Consider the following 17,010-nt stretch of genomic DNA (forward strand, 5'->3'; position numbering starts at 1 on the left):
CCTATTCAGTCATTGTGTGTTTTAAATGATTTTATCAATTCAATAAAAACTAAAAAATTATTTGGCTGCATTAGCTTCCTTGTTTTGGTATAGTCTGCATTTTGAAAGTGTAGCAATATTTTGGCTGGTCTATTTTGGATTTCTTATACTCATATGGAGAAGCTTGTAGGCGATGAGTTCATAAAGGATGGTTAGTGGGTTACAAAGTCAATGCGTTTTGAAGTTAACCTTATGTCCTGAGGAAGAAATTTTGATAACTTCGAAATGAGTTGACTTTGTAACCCACTAATAAAGAATCCTTTTATGAACTTATCGCCTACAAGCTTCTACTTATTAGTATACCAGCAGTGCAGGAAAACCACAATTTATCCAGGCAGCATTTCCTTTTCTCGGACGACCTGTCATGCAGCAGCTGATTTTTCGCCATTTAATTGTTGCAATGCAAAACAGCACCAGGTGAGTGTATTAATTTCTTTCTTATTTTTTTAATCTGTTAAAACCCTATTCGCGCTCTTTGCTCCCTAGCATTTTTCTTCAGATTGGCAATAATGGCACTACAGCCTGCTCTGTCCTTAATTGGAAATGTGTGTGAACATTGCCCTAGATTTACAGAGCATGCTACAGTCTGACATTCCTACTCTCCATTTATTGTTAGTCTGTCAGTGTAGCAATTTTCATAAGTGGGTAGAGTAATACGTCTGATAAAAAGCCAACTGCACTAATGCAGTGTCTTGTATGTGTTGGGCTGGTATTTAGTTAATTATGTTATGCATTTCTGCTCTTTACATCCAGGACTATTAGATCTTGCAACATCTTACTGTGAAAACAGATTGAAGAAACTGTGTCAGCATATCATCAAGAGAGGGATAACTGTGGAAAACGCCTTCCTATTACACTCTGCTGCAGTCCGGTATGAGGCAAAGGTAAATCCCCCAGTTATCTGTATTATAGTCATTCATTCCATGGCGCTTTACATGTGAAAGGGATATACATATTACAATAAACTTGAACAATACAAGTCGGCGACTGGTGCAGGAGGAGCGGGGACCTACAGGGTCCAGGGTTATAAAAGCATGCCTGCAAAAATAGTACAACACAAAGTTACAAACCACACATTACCGGTAGACCTTGCTTTTTTTCCTTAAAAAAAAAATAAATAAAATAAAAAAAAAAAAGGTGACAAATTGATTTAACCTAATCCCAATTAGTGATGGTCAACTTTATATTTTAGTGTCTGTCTTTACTCGGTATGATTACACTCTACATTGCTGACTTCCTATGTCATCTCTCACATCCCCTTAGGTCATGGCCCCACTATCCGTATTCGGTCAGTATTTTTTCTCAGGAATTGGTGACTTGTTTCTATTATACCTTGTCTCTGATTGTTCCTCACCTGGTTTTGGCTCCCACTCCTGAGAAAAAATACTGATCAAATACTGATAGTGGGGCCGTGGCCTTAAACTTTGACACTGAATTTTAAATGTGGTTTTGTTTTTTGTTTTTTCCCCCCAGGATTTGGAAGATTTCTGCTTCAAATTTTGTGTCAATCATCTAACAGGAGTGACGCAGACTATGGCTTTTTGGCAAATGGATGGCATGCTGCTTAAGGACTTTATTGTGAAGGCTGGACAATGTGGGGGATTTAAGAACTGACATTACTGGTTCTGCATAAGCCATATTTCTATATTTTTAATTCAAAGTTGGGCATTAATTTAATTATCCAAAGTAATTAAGTAGCACAAGTATGTTAACTATTTAAATGAAGGATCAGACTAAAACTTGCATTTTTTTAGGATTTTTTTTTTATATATATAGCTTACTATATTTGTGTAGAAATGTATGATGGCCATTTTTAATTTAGTACGAAGTACCTACTGAATGTGGCACAGGCCGCACATATGGTCTTGTTCAGTTCATTGTACGATAACTTGAAAGTAATCTAAGAGTTGGGCAAAAGAATTCAAACTATCATCTGGTGTTCAGTCCTTCAGGGCAGTGTTTTTGTTTTGTTTTTCCTTTTCCCTTTGACAATCCTGTCTGGCATCCTGGGTGCTTCTGATGCAGCTGACTTGACATTGCGGAGGCCTGGTAAGCGCAGAGGTACCCAGGATGCCGGACAGGATTATTCTTTTTTGATTATTTGTCTCATTTGGTTTTTATACCTTGAGAAAGGTGCCGGTCTGGCGCAGAAACGCATTGGTATTGATAAAAAAATGTTTTGGAATCCCAAGGCATCACAGCCCGCCTAAACGTGCCAGCTTCCATTTTTGCCAGACAGGATTGACACAGGTCCAGCTGAAACAGGTGACCAAACTGGATGTATCTTCATATATTTTTGCTCCTCTTTAGTTCTGACAATCTTCTGTATGAAGGCAGTATTTTTATCTTCTAATTTAAAATTTTATTTGCACTTAGATTTGAAATGTCTAGACAATTTAAGCCACTATAGCAGAACCTTCATTGCGTCATATAGCACATGACATTATCCTAAATGGAATCTGACAGTAGGATCAGCCCTTCTAAGCAGTCTGTGGGCATTCAGGTCATAGGAAGCTGAATAAAATGAGCTCTCCGATCCATTCTCATTGCAGAGTATGTGTAAATCAGACTTGTTTGAGTCCCTGCTTCTGTTGGGCAGCCACAAAATATGTGGAGATTGTCTGACGGCTGCAGGGACTTTAACATATCACTCGATCACCCGTGATACTCAATACATACCTGAGCACCCTAGGCAAACTCGAGTAATGAGCACAGTAGAACTGAATTTTGTCTCCTTACAAACACATTTGCCGCAGCTTTCACAGCTCTGTTGTATTGTAACACCGTGTCAGTGAGAGGAACCTGCAGATATGTTCGGTATAATCACACACAGCGCTGCAGTGACATCAGTGGCCATTACATATCACACTGGTAACTCCCCTTTTATTTAAAATAATTTCTGGAGGCCGATTTTCAGGGAGATCGGTGTCTGTCTGGCCCATAGCACTGAACAGCTCATTTACATATAAGAAAAACATGAATTTCTGAATAAGACCTCTTATCAGATATCAAGTTATAATTTGATTCCGCTTCCTATGACCTGTGTGCCTGTATAGATGGTTTAGGAGGGTTAATTACTGACAGATTCTTTAAGTCTTTAGATATGAAAAATAGGCTCTAAGACCTCATGGAATCATAACTGTCAATTATTTTGAGTAGGCAAATATACTAGAACTTGTCATTTCCAGTTTTCCCTGCAATTGCTCTAAACCTTTTTAGATTTGTAATGCTTCTCGTTGTTTTGTTTGCTTTTCATGTTTGTATTATGTTTCACCCATTAAGGCATACTTTAAAAGAAAAAAAAGTTCTTGGGGCAGAATTGTTTCTACTGCCTTGCACAGTAATCAGTTATAAGTATGATTACTGCATATTCATTTTTTAATAAAGCATTATTCTGTCTGATATTAATTCAAAAAGTATCTACTAAGCTATTTTATAATCCTAAAAAGGCAAGAACAGAAGAATAACACTTTATACTTAAATACTTTTTTTATTGAATCATATAAAGACTTTAATATTTAACAGAATATAAAATGCAAAACACACTCCCACCAGTTACTTTTTCCACATTCTTGACCCCCCCCATCTTGTAACACCTTTAAAAAACAAAATATCCCCTGTATGATCACAACATGCCCAGAAATCATGCAAAATGAAGAAAACCTATATACAGATAAGAATATACAATGGATATAAAAAGGTCTACACCACTTAAAATACCAGGTTTTTTTGTCATGTAAAAAAAAATGCAAGACAGCTCTGAAATGATTCTTTATCTTTAATGATATGTACAAATTCATTGAGAAACAAACTGAACTGTGTGAATACCCTGTTATAACTGGCCAATTCTGAAGACAACCCACATCTCCAATTACATTTAAACTAATATTAAATAGTAAGTACATGGCTGCCAACATTTACAACTATTCTGGTCAACCCCCTGTAAAGTTTAGCTGTTCTAGAAGGATTTTTCTGACATTTTCTGTATGAAAGGTGTTTCCAGACCATGACTTTTTCTATAACATTCAACTAGGACATCCTTTTGGTGTGTTTTGAAGTGATTTAGTTAGAAGGGTACAAAAAACCCCTGAAGCATTAGACATACAACAACAGATTGAAGATGGACGTCAAGACATGGCTTAAATGTGGCACAAGTGTGTCCTAAAACTGGACATCACTCAAACTGATTGAAAAGAGAAAAAAAAAATTGGCCTTTGAGACTGACAAGAGGCCTACTGCAAAATTAAAGAATCTGCAGAAACTTCTATCAAGCACTAGTTGCCATATGTAGTAAACAATCTCCTATATTATATTTTGCCTGTGGGTGTCAAGACTGAAGCCTTTTCTTACAAAGAAAACCTTTCAAGCTCAGTTATGTTTTGGCAAAGCTAAATCATGTCTGGCAAGGCTGCACTAAACATACCTTTTGGAATTAAGCCCAAAAAGTTCAAAGTTGCCAATGTATCACCAAAACAATACCATACCCACAGTGAAGCATGGTGGAGGCAGCATTCTGCTTTGGAGCTTTTTTTTTTTTTAATTTTTTTTAAAGCAGCTGGACCTGGGGCTTTAGTCGAGGTGGAGGAAATTATGAACCATACCGAAGATCAGTCAATTTTGCAACAAAACCTTCAGGACACTAAATAGCAGACAACATCCCTAAGGATACCTCCAAGTCAACAACAGATTTGCCAGAAGATCAAAGTTTTTGAATGGCCCAGACCTGAATCCAATTGAAGATCTGTGGGTGCTGTACAGATGTCCTTGCAATCTGACAAATTTGGAGTGCTACTGCCAGGAAGAGGGCAAAGACTGGCAATTCTAGTTATACCATGTTGATGGGCTCCTACCCAAAAGACTGAAGTATGATTTGAATTTATTACAACATTCAAAGGATTAGTTTAATGGTGGGCATATTTATGTAACCACATAGTTTTTATATCTTGTTTTTTCACCTGAAGTTTTTTTTTAACTTAATAGCACAGATTTAGGGTGATATTAAAGGAGTTTTCCCACAAAGTACATTTTAATTGATATTTGAATAATTTACACAATTAGATGTGTTTAACCTTTTATTTTTAATTGTATAAATGTGCCCCTGCTGCATGCGGTCTTATTTGATGTTCAACCATGCAGTGCTGCACTAGTTTAGTCGGCACATACCACAGCTTCTGGCTAGAGGAGGAAGCATAAGCCACTTATGATGATTGAGTATATAAACAATACAATGCTGGAGTTCACAGCTGCTCCTTTCTGAGTTAACACCTTTCCCTGCAAATTTAATCACAGGAGTGAGTTTTCTTCCCACCTACAGACCTCTTGAGTTCATCATAAAGTCCATGAGGTAAGCAGCTGAGGGCTCATGGTCACTGACTTCAGTTCTGATGAAGACACTGGACTGATGACATTGAAGAAACAATTGCTCTTGTGGTTACACGTTTTCCTGTCTGTTTTCTCAGTAAGCAGCAGCTGTGAGACCCTGTGGTGTTGTCTGTATACTCAGTTATCACAAGTGACTGACTAATTCTTCCCTCTCCCTGGCTAGAAGATGTGGTATGTGCTGACCATGAATTGGAGCAGCTCTGCATGGTCAGACACAGCCATTGCACAGCACATAGCAGAGGTATAATTATAACATTGTCTATGCACAGGAACATTTTTTTTAACACCGAATTATGGAACTTACTATTCCAGGGTCTATTAATTAAAATGCACTTTGTGGGACAATGCCTTTTTAAAGGTGGAAAAAGTTCTCAAATGATTCTTCTTGGTATGTTTGTTTTGTTTTTTTTAATTATAAAAGCTGTTTTTTTTTTTAACAGGTGTGTAGACCTTTCATATCCCCTTCTGCCGAATAAAAATAGTAAGAAGTATGGCTTGGAGCAGATCCTCCAGGGTGATCAAAAATTCCTAATTTATCGGTCGACCATGACAGCACCACGAGAGAGGGGATCCACCCACCAAGGACAGGAAATCTACAGGCTTAAAAGGGGGCGGCCCTCTCTCTCGCCTCAGTTTGGTTTCTTGTCCTTGATGGAGGGAACCTTTTTACAGGCTCGTGGAAGAACCGGATGGCGACTGCTGTCGAGCAGCGCCCCTATCTGGGATCTGCAGCTCCAGCGTTCTGCCTATGCGGGTGCACCCCTATCTGGGAAAGGCACAGCATTTTTGCACCGGATATGCAGGGGGCTGCACCCCTATCTGGGGTGGCAGCCCTTTCATCTGCTTCAGGCAGGTTTGCGCCCCTTTCTGTGGAGGAGTCTGCCCCTGGTCTGATCCGGATTGCAGTTATCTGGGGTGGCAAGCCCACCATCGCCCTGGAGATGATGCGGGTTGCGTGGGATGTTGTCCCCATCGACACCCGGCGGAGGTCGGCGTGCTGGATATCCGGGGGGCTGCACCCTGTTCTGGGGTAGGAGGCCATCGCTATTAGCAGGGCCTACCTTGGAGCGCCGGCGGCGTATGAAGCTTCCCGGCGCGAGGCTCGTGCGGGTGTGCACTTCCGGCCTCCTCCTGGAAGTCTCGGCCCGATGACGTTACCGCGCCTCGGGGCGATCACGTGACCGGAATCCGGAAGTCCGGTCACCTGCACCTAGATGTTAGTGTGGTATTAACCGCGGTGAGGGGGCGCCAAGCGTCCATGTAGGAAGTTAAAAAAAAAAAAAAAAAAGTTGATTAAAGCAGGTGCCTGAGGGGTGGATCAAGGGCTATTTAACTGGCCCAGGCACCACTGTTCAGGGCTTCCCAGCTTCATTCTCCCTATCATGGAGTCTGATAATGAACAGCAGCAGCAGCTACTGTAGCAGCAAGTTGAGCAGCTGCCATCTCCACCATCTCAGCGGCTGTTTGGGGAGCTCCAAAAAGTGCATCGCCCTCGTGTTTCTGGTAGTGCCCGGTCCTCAGGAAAACTAGGTTCGGCGTCTAAGTCCAGTCATCATGGCTCCAGCAGGATGGACGAATCTGCAGCCTCCAGGAATGATTCCCCGGCTGAGAAGGGTCCTTCCTCCAAATCGGTACCAGCCTTTTTGAGCCACCTGGGTAAGTGATCTTTGAGAAAGTTCACTTAGTAATGGAGTATTTCTTCTCCCCTTCTAATTTTAATAGGGGAAGAAGTGTACCTCAAAGACAAAGCATATTCAGTGTGCATTGTGTAACTCCGTCCTTCGACTCATATCCCAAAAAATTGCCAGTCCTGTATAAATCAAATGCTGGCAGAGGAGACCCCTAGCCTGACCTCGGGATTAAAAACCTTGGTCAAGTCTGAAATTAGTAAAATCCTCTCCAAAAAAACTAAAGGAAAAGTGGATACAGACCGTGAGATCTCCCCAGCCTCTGATGACTCCCTGTCGTTGGCTTATGAGTTGGACTCGGACGACGCAGCCTCTTCATCATCCACTTCCTCGGATAGAGGTGCGGGTCAGAATTGTTTTCCCCTTAATGGTGTCGATTGTTTAATTAAAGCAATTCGGTCAACCATGGGTATTACAGATGCCAGACTGGAAAAATCAGTCCAGGATGTTATGTTAAGGGGGCTGGGACAAAGGAAAAAGTTTTCCCTTTTAACGATAAAATTCAGGACTTGATACGTAGAGAATGGAAAAGGCCAGAGAGGAAGGGTATTCTTCCTCCGTTCTTTAAAAGAAAATACCCCTTTGAAGACTTGGCTTCTTCCTCCTGGGAGAAAGCCCCCAGAATAGATGTGGCTATAGCTAAGGCATCTAAACGATCCTCTCTCCCCTTTGACAATATGAGGGCTCTCAAGGACCCTTTGTATAGGAAAGCTGACACTTTTCTCAAAGGGACTTGGGAGACCTCTGCGGGGGCCTTAAAACCAGCGGTTGCCGCTTCTTGTACCGCCACGTCCCTAATGATATGGCTGGACCAACTTGAATCCCATCTGAGAAATAACACCCCCAGGAAGGAGATTTTATCAGATATGTCACTCCTACAGGGGGCAGCAGCCTTCCTGGCAGATGCCTCTGTGGATTCAGTCAGATTGGCAGCGAGGTCAGCCGCCATGTCCAACTCAGCCCGTAGAGCCTTGTGGCTGAAATATTGGCCAGGTGATATTCAAGCAAGAACGAGACTCTGTACTATTCCATGTGAAGGAGAGCATCTTTTTGGGCCTGTTCTGGATGAACTTCTGGATAAAGCTAGTGACAAAAAGAGAGGTTTCCCTAGCTTGTCTATCCCCACTTATAAACGTCCTTTCCATAGGAGAATGTTTCTATGAAAAAGACCACAGAGGGGTCAGGAGAAATGGGAAGACCGCAGACCGAAAGGTAGAGGGCTCCTATTCGGCTCTTCTAACCAAGGCCCCCGGAAACCGAGTCAATGACTCGCAGCCCAGGTTCCGGTCTGAGGTTCGAGATTCCTCGTGGGAGATTCATCTTGACCCCAAACTGTTCCTCAGCATTAGAGCAGACGGCTCTACAAGTGGAAGTCCTGAACTTGGTCCATAAAGCGGTCCTAGTGGAAGTCCCAACACCAGAAAGGAGGCTAGGATTCTACTCGCCTCTTTTTGGTTTCTAAGCCTGACGGGTCTTTTAGGTGCATCATTAACCTTTTAAAGCCCTTAATACATTTTTGTTAGTTCCCACCTTTAAGATGAAATCCATTAAATCTACAATAAACTTACTTTTTTTCAGGCTGTTACATGGTAGTGTTAGACCTAAAAGACTCCTATTACCATGTACCTATACATATGGATTTCCAGAAATACCTTAGGGTGGCTTTGATCATAGATGACGAAATTAAACATTTCCAGTTTAGAGCCTTATTGTTCGGTCTGGCCATAGCCCCCAGGGTATTTACTAAGGTTATAGCGGAAGTCATGGCTCTTGTTAGGGAGCATAATATTTTAATTATCCCTTACCTGGATGATTTCTTGATAGTTGGAGACTCAGCCTCCCAATGTGATAATCATCTTAAATTAGTATCCTCCATCTTGGAAAGTCTGGGTTGGATCCTAAATCTAGAGAAGTCCAGGGTAGTGCCTTCAAAAATACAACAGTTCTTGGGTATTATGCTAGATTCAGACCTTCAAATATGTTTCCTCCCGGAAGCCAAAAAACAAAAGGATAAAATTCTTGTAGAGAAAGCATTATCAAACCCGGTCATGTCCCTTAGAGCTTCGATGTCCTTGTTGGGTACCCTGTCATCTTGCCTTCCTGGGGTTCTGTGGGCACAATACCACTCCAGGGTTCTACAATGGGACGTTCTACATAGAGGTTTTGTTAAATGGGCACTTAGAAGGACGAATGTCCTTGTCTCCCCGATCCGTTGAGTCCTTGCAGTGGTGGGTGAACATGGTGAACCTGTCACGAGGTGTTCCCTGGGTGATTAGAGTCACTAAAATAATTACAACCGATGCAAGCTTCCATGGATGGGGGGGCTCATCTGGGGGATATGGTTGCCCAGGGGTCCTGGTCAGACGCTGAAAAAAGTCTTTCCTCCAACACTAAGGAACTGCTAGCAGTGGATAAGGCGATTAATCATTTCTTGCCTTTCCTTCATAAGAACATTAAAATCCTTTTAGATAATAGGATAGCTGTAGCTTACGTTAACCATCAGGGAGGTACACGTGCTGGATCACTGATGAAAGAGACGGATCATCTTTTTCAGATTTCGGAATGCCATCTCCTTTCCTTAACGGCCCTCTACATCAAAGGAAAAGAAAACTTAAAAGCAGACTACTTAAGCAGTTTTTCTCTGAGGCAGGGCAAAAATAGGGTCTTCCAGTGGTAGATCTCTTTGCCACAAGGCTAAATCGAAAGACAAAGCTATTTTGCTCTCTAAATCCCAGAGAAAACCCCCCTGGCAGTAGACTCTCTCCAAATAACTTGGGATTTCAGTCTGGCCTACCCCCCCCCCCCCCCCAATTGAATCTCCTTCCCATGGTTCTAAGAAAGATCAGAGAGGACAAGGCGAGGGTCCTTCTGATCGCTCCCTTTTGGCCCAGGAGACCCTGGTTCTCGTGCCCGAGGAACATGTCCATCTCGGATCCTTGGGTCCTACCCGAAATTCCGGATCTCCTCAGCCAGGGTCCAATAGTCCATCCTCAAGGTCCTGGCCTCCACTTGACGGTGTGGAACTTGAGAGGTCCCTGTTAGAAAAAGGATTCTCCCGAGATCTAGTGACTACACTAATGCGTAGTAGAAAACCTGTCACTACCAGGATTTACGCTAGAACTTGGAAATTTTTTTTATCTTTCTCTGGTTCTACAGTTGGCGAGGGAGTGCCAATTGGTAAAATTTTAGAATTTTTACAGAAAGGCCTTGAGTTGGGGTTGGCAACAAGCACCCTTAAAGTCCAAGTCTCTGCCTTAGGTGCCCTATATAACTGACTTGGCAGGAAATTACTGGATTTCTCGCTTTATCAAAGCTGTGTTTAGATCCAGGCCTGTTATCAAAAGCAATTTAGTACCCTGGGATCTAAATTTAGTTCTAAAAGCATTAACTGGTTCACCTTTTGAACCAATAGATTCAGCATCCCTTAAGTCCATCTCCCTTAAAACAGCACTTCTAATAGCCCTAACATCAGCTAGAAGGGTTAGTGATATCCAGACTCTGTATTCAGCCCCACCTTTCACTCAGATCCTGGATGATAGAATAATTCTTAGAACTGACCCAGCATATCTCCCTAAAGTAGTTTCCCGTTTCCATAGACTCCAAGAAATAATACTACCCTCGTTCTGTCCTAATCCAAGTAACCAAAAAGAGGCAGAGTTCTATACCTTAGATGTAAGGAGATGTGTGATTAGGTAACTTTCGGTCACCCAGGTTTTCAGGAAAGATAGTTCCTTGTTTATCTCCTACCAAGGGGTTAGAAAGGGGCTTAAGGTTGCTAAATCCACCATAGCTAGGTGGATCAGGGAGGCTATTACTCTAGCCTATGTCTCCAGCGGTGAGGAAGCGCCACAGGGGTTGAAGGCTCACTCTACCCGGGCGGTGACAACCTCATGGGCGGAGATGACAGGTGTCTCGATGGAAGACAGATTGAAGGCTGCTACCTGGTCTTCTCCATCTACCTTCTATAGGCACTATAGACTGGATTTGGGTGTTTCATCTGACCTCACATTTGGGAGAAGGGTGCTCCAGGCTGTGGTCCCTCCCTAGTCTTTTTCATCTCTGCAGTTCTCTCGTGGTGCTGTCATGGTCGACCGATAGTCATAAGTTACTTACCGGTAACGGGATTTTTCAGAGACCATGACAGCACCCTTATATTCCCTCCCTTCACCTTATGGGAGCACTCCTCATCTATTAATTACAATCTTTTCTCACTTAGTGGTGTTTAAAAATATTATTTTTATGATTGTTTTGCTATGTCTACTAACCTGGCGGTCCTCTCAATGCTCTGTAATTCAAACTGAGGCGAGAGAGAGGGCCGCCCCCTTTTAAGCCTGTAGGTTTCCTGTCCTTGGTGGGCGGATCCCCTCTCTCGTGGTGCTGTCATGGTCTCCAAAAAATCCCATTACCGGTAAGTAACTTATGACTATACCACCCATTAACCAGATTAATAGTCTATACCATATATAGTACTGCATTAAATTAATATATTGCCAGGTATAAAAAAAAAAAATAACCTCCTCTACTCTAAATCCTGGATTATAGGATTTTAACAAGTGATTCCTTTTTATGGTGTTTACTGAACGGTAGTGATGAGTGCAAGTGCTTGTTACTAGAGTTTACATGGGGTGCTTGGATATGTACAGAGTATCGTGGGTGCTCGAGTCACATGTTTTGCAGCTGTTAGACGGCCACAAAACATGCAGGATTGTTCGTGTTGGTCAGCCAATCTCACATGTTTTGTGGCTGTTTAACAGCTGTGAAACATTTGACCGTGGAGACTGTCATTCGAGCACCTGCGATACTCTGTAAAGAGCACTTGCACTCATCACTACTGAAGGGGTTAACTAGTGTGACAGCTCTATAGGTCATGTCGTTCCGAATGTCTCTCCTTCCCTTCTGAGATTTGTAATGTGCCTCAGAAGTAATTTTAGACCACCTATGGGGTATTTATGCACTCAGGAGACATTGCATAACAAATTTTATGGTCCATTTTCTTCTATTATCTTTTTTGAAAATTGAAAACTTGGAGCCAAAGTAACATTTTTGTGGAAAAATTGGTAATTTTCCATTGACTCGGCCTAATGGTATTCAATTTTGTGAATCGCCTGTTAAAAATGCTCACTACACCCCCTAGATGAATTCCTCAAGAGGAGTAATTTCCAAAATTGGGTTACTTGTAGGGGTTACTGCTGTTTTGGCATATCAGGGGCTCTTCAAATGTGACATGGCATCCACGATCTATTCTTGCCAAAATTGGTCTCCAGAATTCAATTGATGCTCCTTCCTTTCTGATCCCGGCCGTGCACCTGAACAGTAGTATTCCACCATATACTTGGTGTATCGGTGTGTAATAGAAGGAGAAAAGTCTTTCAGAGAATCAGTGCGAGATGGATGTAATGAGAGAGAGCGCCATCTGGTGAGCATTTCAAGTTTGGACGGTGGACCTGGTCAGGTGACCTCCAGCAGAGAATTTTAAAATTTAACGGTCGAGCGCGCAGTGCCTGAGGTGATTTCGGCGCCAGACACAGGAAGAGACGTGATGCAGGCCGGATGCACTGAAGGAACCACCAAGAGCGACTGGGGTGAGAGACCCGTAAGGCAAGATGGGTGGCTGCCGGTGAACGAGTGCGGGATTCAGCGTGGTGGTCCCTTGGGTGTCACGGCTACGGAAGAGGACCGGGACTTGATACGACATTAAGGAAATGTGCAAGACCCTCCTACCCACGACGTGGTAAACCGCCCCGATTGACAGGACAAAGAGAGGATATAAACGAGTCGTGCTGGAGAGATCACGCCACCAAAAGCCGGCGAGTGTTATCACTGAACAGGGCTGTCACTTCAGCCGCTCCCTCACGTACCGGGAACAATCAGGTTTAGGGTATCGGGTTGGGAGGGGGATGGGTGAGGTGGAACAAGCCAAACAGGATCTAATTGACTGTCAGAAATTAGATTTATAAAGGCCTAGCAGGAATAACTGGAGACCGTTGCTAGGTCCATTTCCAGAACCGATGGACTTCAGTGATTAATCCCATATTTGGGCTAGATACAGTATTTTAGAGAAGGATTTTATTGCTATTGTGATGTATTGTGTGTGTGCTATTGTGATATTGTTCTCATTACCAACCCCTGTTGCAATCCCTGTCAGCTTTGTTTAACAATTTATGTGTGTGTGTGTGTGTGTGTGTGTGTGTGTATATATATAATATAATCTCTCTATTCCCCCCCCTCTCTCTTCCCCCGCGTCCACTATCTATTCCCGGCAATTTTGCACTCCTTCCCTTCCGAGCCATGCCATGCGACCTGGGTGTAATTGCAGCCCCTGCACATATTGTACTATAGTTACACCCCTGCCTGGAAGTGCCAGCTTGGCTAACAGAATAGCTCCTATTTGGAGGATTCCCTCTCCAAAGCCGTGAGCATGCTTACTACCAACTCTCTAGATAAGATGGATAAGAAATCCTGTCCAACATTGGAAAATAATATAGTAGTGGGACTAAACTCAATACAGAATATTACATACAAGGAGAAAAAAGTTGTAAAACTCCATGTATATCTAAAATATTATTTTTTTTAATGGTATCAAAATATGAAATGTCAAGACACGAGGGTGTCTTGATACAAATACAGTGGTGATCAAAAGTTTTGCATATATTTTATTTTTATTTTTTTTCTTAAGTGTGATTACTTCTGTTAAATGTAAAAAGAGGTTCATAGTGAAATTCCAGAGGAAGAGCACATGTACACAGATGTATGGGTAGCAACATCATGTGCCTGAAAAGGAGCTGTCCATTAAGGAGCACTGACAATATGCTTAGATATGTATGTAGACTGAAAAATCTTATGTGATTAGTTAAGTACTAATACTTGCAAAAGACTTGTCTGTGATGCCAAAAGACAGACTACTATAGGAACAGTGACAACAATAAGACAACGAAACACAGATAAAGTTCTATAGAATAAAAGTAAGTGCAATTAGTAATTGCTCATAATGGATGTGTCAAAGTGTCCTCCTCCCAACCCCGCCGCAAGGACATTTTCCAATCTGAAGTTATGACATTAAACAGTTTGTACCTAACACATTTTTGATATGCTACGATATCAGATATTTGTGTGGATCACCTCAAGGTTTTGAAAGAGGCTCTGGATAGTAAGAAGTGATCATAAAGAAGCACTACCAGAAAATAATTTTTACTCCAGTCCCTTAGCAGTACACTCATAGTGAAATGCCCATGTGTTTAAATAGCTGTTCGGAATTCAAGCATTTTTTTCTCTTGCGCTGCGCTTTTGACATTACCCAACTTCTTCCTCAGGATACAACCACAGTGTGGTTGACTGTGGTTGTATCCTGAGGAAGACGTTGGATAACTTGTAAACGCGTGGATCTTCAACTGCATTAAACACTTGAATTCCGTACAGCGATTTATCTGGTCTGTGGATCCATGGTTTGCTGCAGCTGGTAATGCCTAGAGTTTGTTGCTTACGCAGCCCCATCAGGTGAGCAAGCACTTCACTTTTACAGTGTAAGGCCACAGCCCCACTATCAGTTTTCGGTCAGTATTGGGTCAGTATTTTTTCTCCGGAGTGGGAGCCAAAACCAGGAGTGGGTGATAAATGCAGAATTGGTGACTTGTTTCTACTATACCTCTTCTCTGATTGTTCCTCACCTGGTTTTGGCTCCCACTCCTGAGAAAAAATACTGACCAAACTTTATCCTCCGGTTCGCAGCCAAAACGTCTATCAGTCCGTTGCCATTGGTAACTGCACCACCGTATAACTCGCGGGTGTGGTGTGGTATGGTTTGGCTCTAGGCTCTGGTCTGTGTTCAGTCTCAGACAGGCCTATAATAAGAGCCTTTTGCTCTGTTGCTTGCAAACCAACCCTGACACACTCAAGCCCTTACCTCAAAATTTAAATGGGAATCGTGGACATGGGCCACTTCCTAGACCCAGACTGGAGGGAGAGATCCGTCCCACTACCATCGTACAGATCTCTCCCAAAATAAATAAGCCATGTCGGATTTCCTAAATTTGACTTGGTCAAGTTGCCTGACCCAGTCCACGCTCACTTTTATTTTGCATTGTAACTACAGCTGTGGCTGTAATTACAACGCTCTCCAGTGGGTTCATCATGTTTCTAAGCACAACCTGGAGGGAAGGGGAGGGGGGACGACGACACATAACGACCCTCGTATATGATTCCCTTCACTGTCTCACAATGGTTATTATCACCAGATGGAACCCAATTTGCGCTTTGTTTGTTCCCACGCCTCCACTGACATCTGTTTTAAATAGTTACTGATAGTTCTCAACCACGTTCCAATCCTCTTCTGAACCATTTGATTGCAGTTCAGCTTAGCTGGGTCACACAGCATCTTCTTTGTCGACCAATCGACAGCTTTTATCAAGGCTTCTCTAGATTTAGATTGAGAAGTGACTCCTGGTCCACACATATGACTTTGAGAGCCAATCAGTCTGAGAAGGATTGGAAGACGGCTGGGAATTGGAGATGGCAGTCATTATATATTTAAACACATCCATTCTATATGCAATACAGCGAAGGGATAGGCGAATATACATTTTTCTGTGAGTGCTTCTTTAATGTTACTCTGGAACTTGACCTGAATACACAATATGGATAAAAGTATTGGGGCCCCTACATCTTACCCCTACAAGGACGTTTGACATCTTACCCCTACAAGATCTTAATGTGGAGTGGGGCCTCACCCTTACCTTTCTACAAGATTTTGGAGTTTTTTTATGGAATTTTTACCCATACCTTCGGAAGATCATTTGTGGTCAGACAGACGATTGAAAGCCAGGCCTCTGGTCCAACATCAATTGCTCTAGTTCATCCCAAAAGTATTTGATGGGATTGAGGTCAGGGCTGTGTATGGGCCAGTGAAATTCTTCCACACCAAACTACTGCAATCATGTCTTCATTGACCTTGCATTATGCTCTGGCTCATAGTAATGGGTAACAAAGGGCCATCCCCAAGCTGTTCCGAAAAGTTTGGAAGCTACAATTGTGCAAAATGTCTTGGTATGCTTAAGCATTAAGATTTCTCTTTATTGGAACTTTGAGGCCTGGGCTGACCCCTGAAAAACATCCCCATAGCATTATCCTCCCTCAACCAAACTTTATAGTTGGCACGGTGCAGTCAGGCAGGTAACATTCTTCTGATGTTTTCCAAACTTAGACTGCCAGATAAAAAAAAATAAAAAAATTCAGAATCATCACTCCACCGAACAGCTTTCCACTTCTCCAGTGGTGGCGGCTTTACACCACTCAATCTGATGCCTTGGCATTGTGTTTGGTGATGTAAGGCTTGCATTCTGTTGCTTATAGGAGTACTCTGGGTCTGCTCACTTCCACATTGAGTTACGAGTGGGACCCCTGACATTATGTCTACAGGTATCTGCGTGGTTATGTGTGTAAGGCTATGTGCCCACTATGCATTTTTCAAGTGTTTTAGCTGCGCAATTTCCGCAGCGTAAATGCTTGGTAATCCGTGCCCCATGATCCCCAATGAAAATCCGCATGTTCTGTGCCCATGCTGCGGAATTTCCTTGCGGAAAAATCCACAGCATGTCCATTATTTGTGCGTTTCTGCATGCGGATTTGAGGTCCCAATGCATTTGAAAAACGCAAGTCAAATCCGCGTGTAAAATCCGCAAGCGGTTTTGACTGCCAAGAACATGCAGAAATTTTCTGCTTCATTTCTGCATCGTGGCCACATACCCTAAAGCCCCCGTCTCACATAGCGATATCGCTAGCGATATCGCTGCTGAGTCACGGTTTTGGTGACTCACCAGCGACCTCACCAGCGATGTCGCTGTGTGTGACACTTTGCAACGATCAGGCCCCTGCTGTGAGGTCGCTGATCGTTGCAAAGTGTCCTGGA

The 17,010-nt window shown here is 42.7% G+C and overlaps 1 protein-coding gene across 1 annotated transcript in view; it reads left to right on the top strand.

Moving 5' to 3' along the window:
- The window catches only part of RCBTB1 (RCC1 and BTB domain containing protein 1), a 36,051-nt gene extending 32,596 nt beyond the window's left edge, over positions 1-3,455 (top strand). Inside the window, exons 11-12 of the mRNA XM_073662692.1 lie at positions 793-923; positions 1,513-3,455. Of these exons, the coding sequence (XP_073518793.1) occupies positions 793-923; positions 1,513-1,653 (272 nt within the window). The 3' untranslated portion in view covers positions 1,654-3,455. The remainder of the gene's footprint in view (positions 1-792; positions 924-1,512) is intronic.
- The last annotated feature ends 13,555 nt before the right edge of the window (positions 3,456-17,010 follow it).

This window comes from Phyllobates terribilis, unplaced genomic scaffold, assembly GCF_046119375.1.
Source record: "Phyllobates terribilis strain yellow unplaced genomic scaffold, ASM4611937v1 Scaffold_2__4_contigs__length_985480577, whole genome shotgun sequence".
In the NCBI taxonomy this organism is placed as follows: Eukaryota; Metazoa; Chordata; class Amphibia; order Anura; family Dendrobatidae; genus Phyllobates; species Phyllobates terribilis.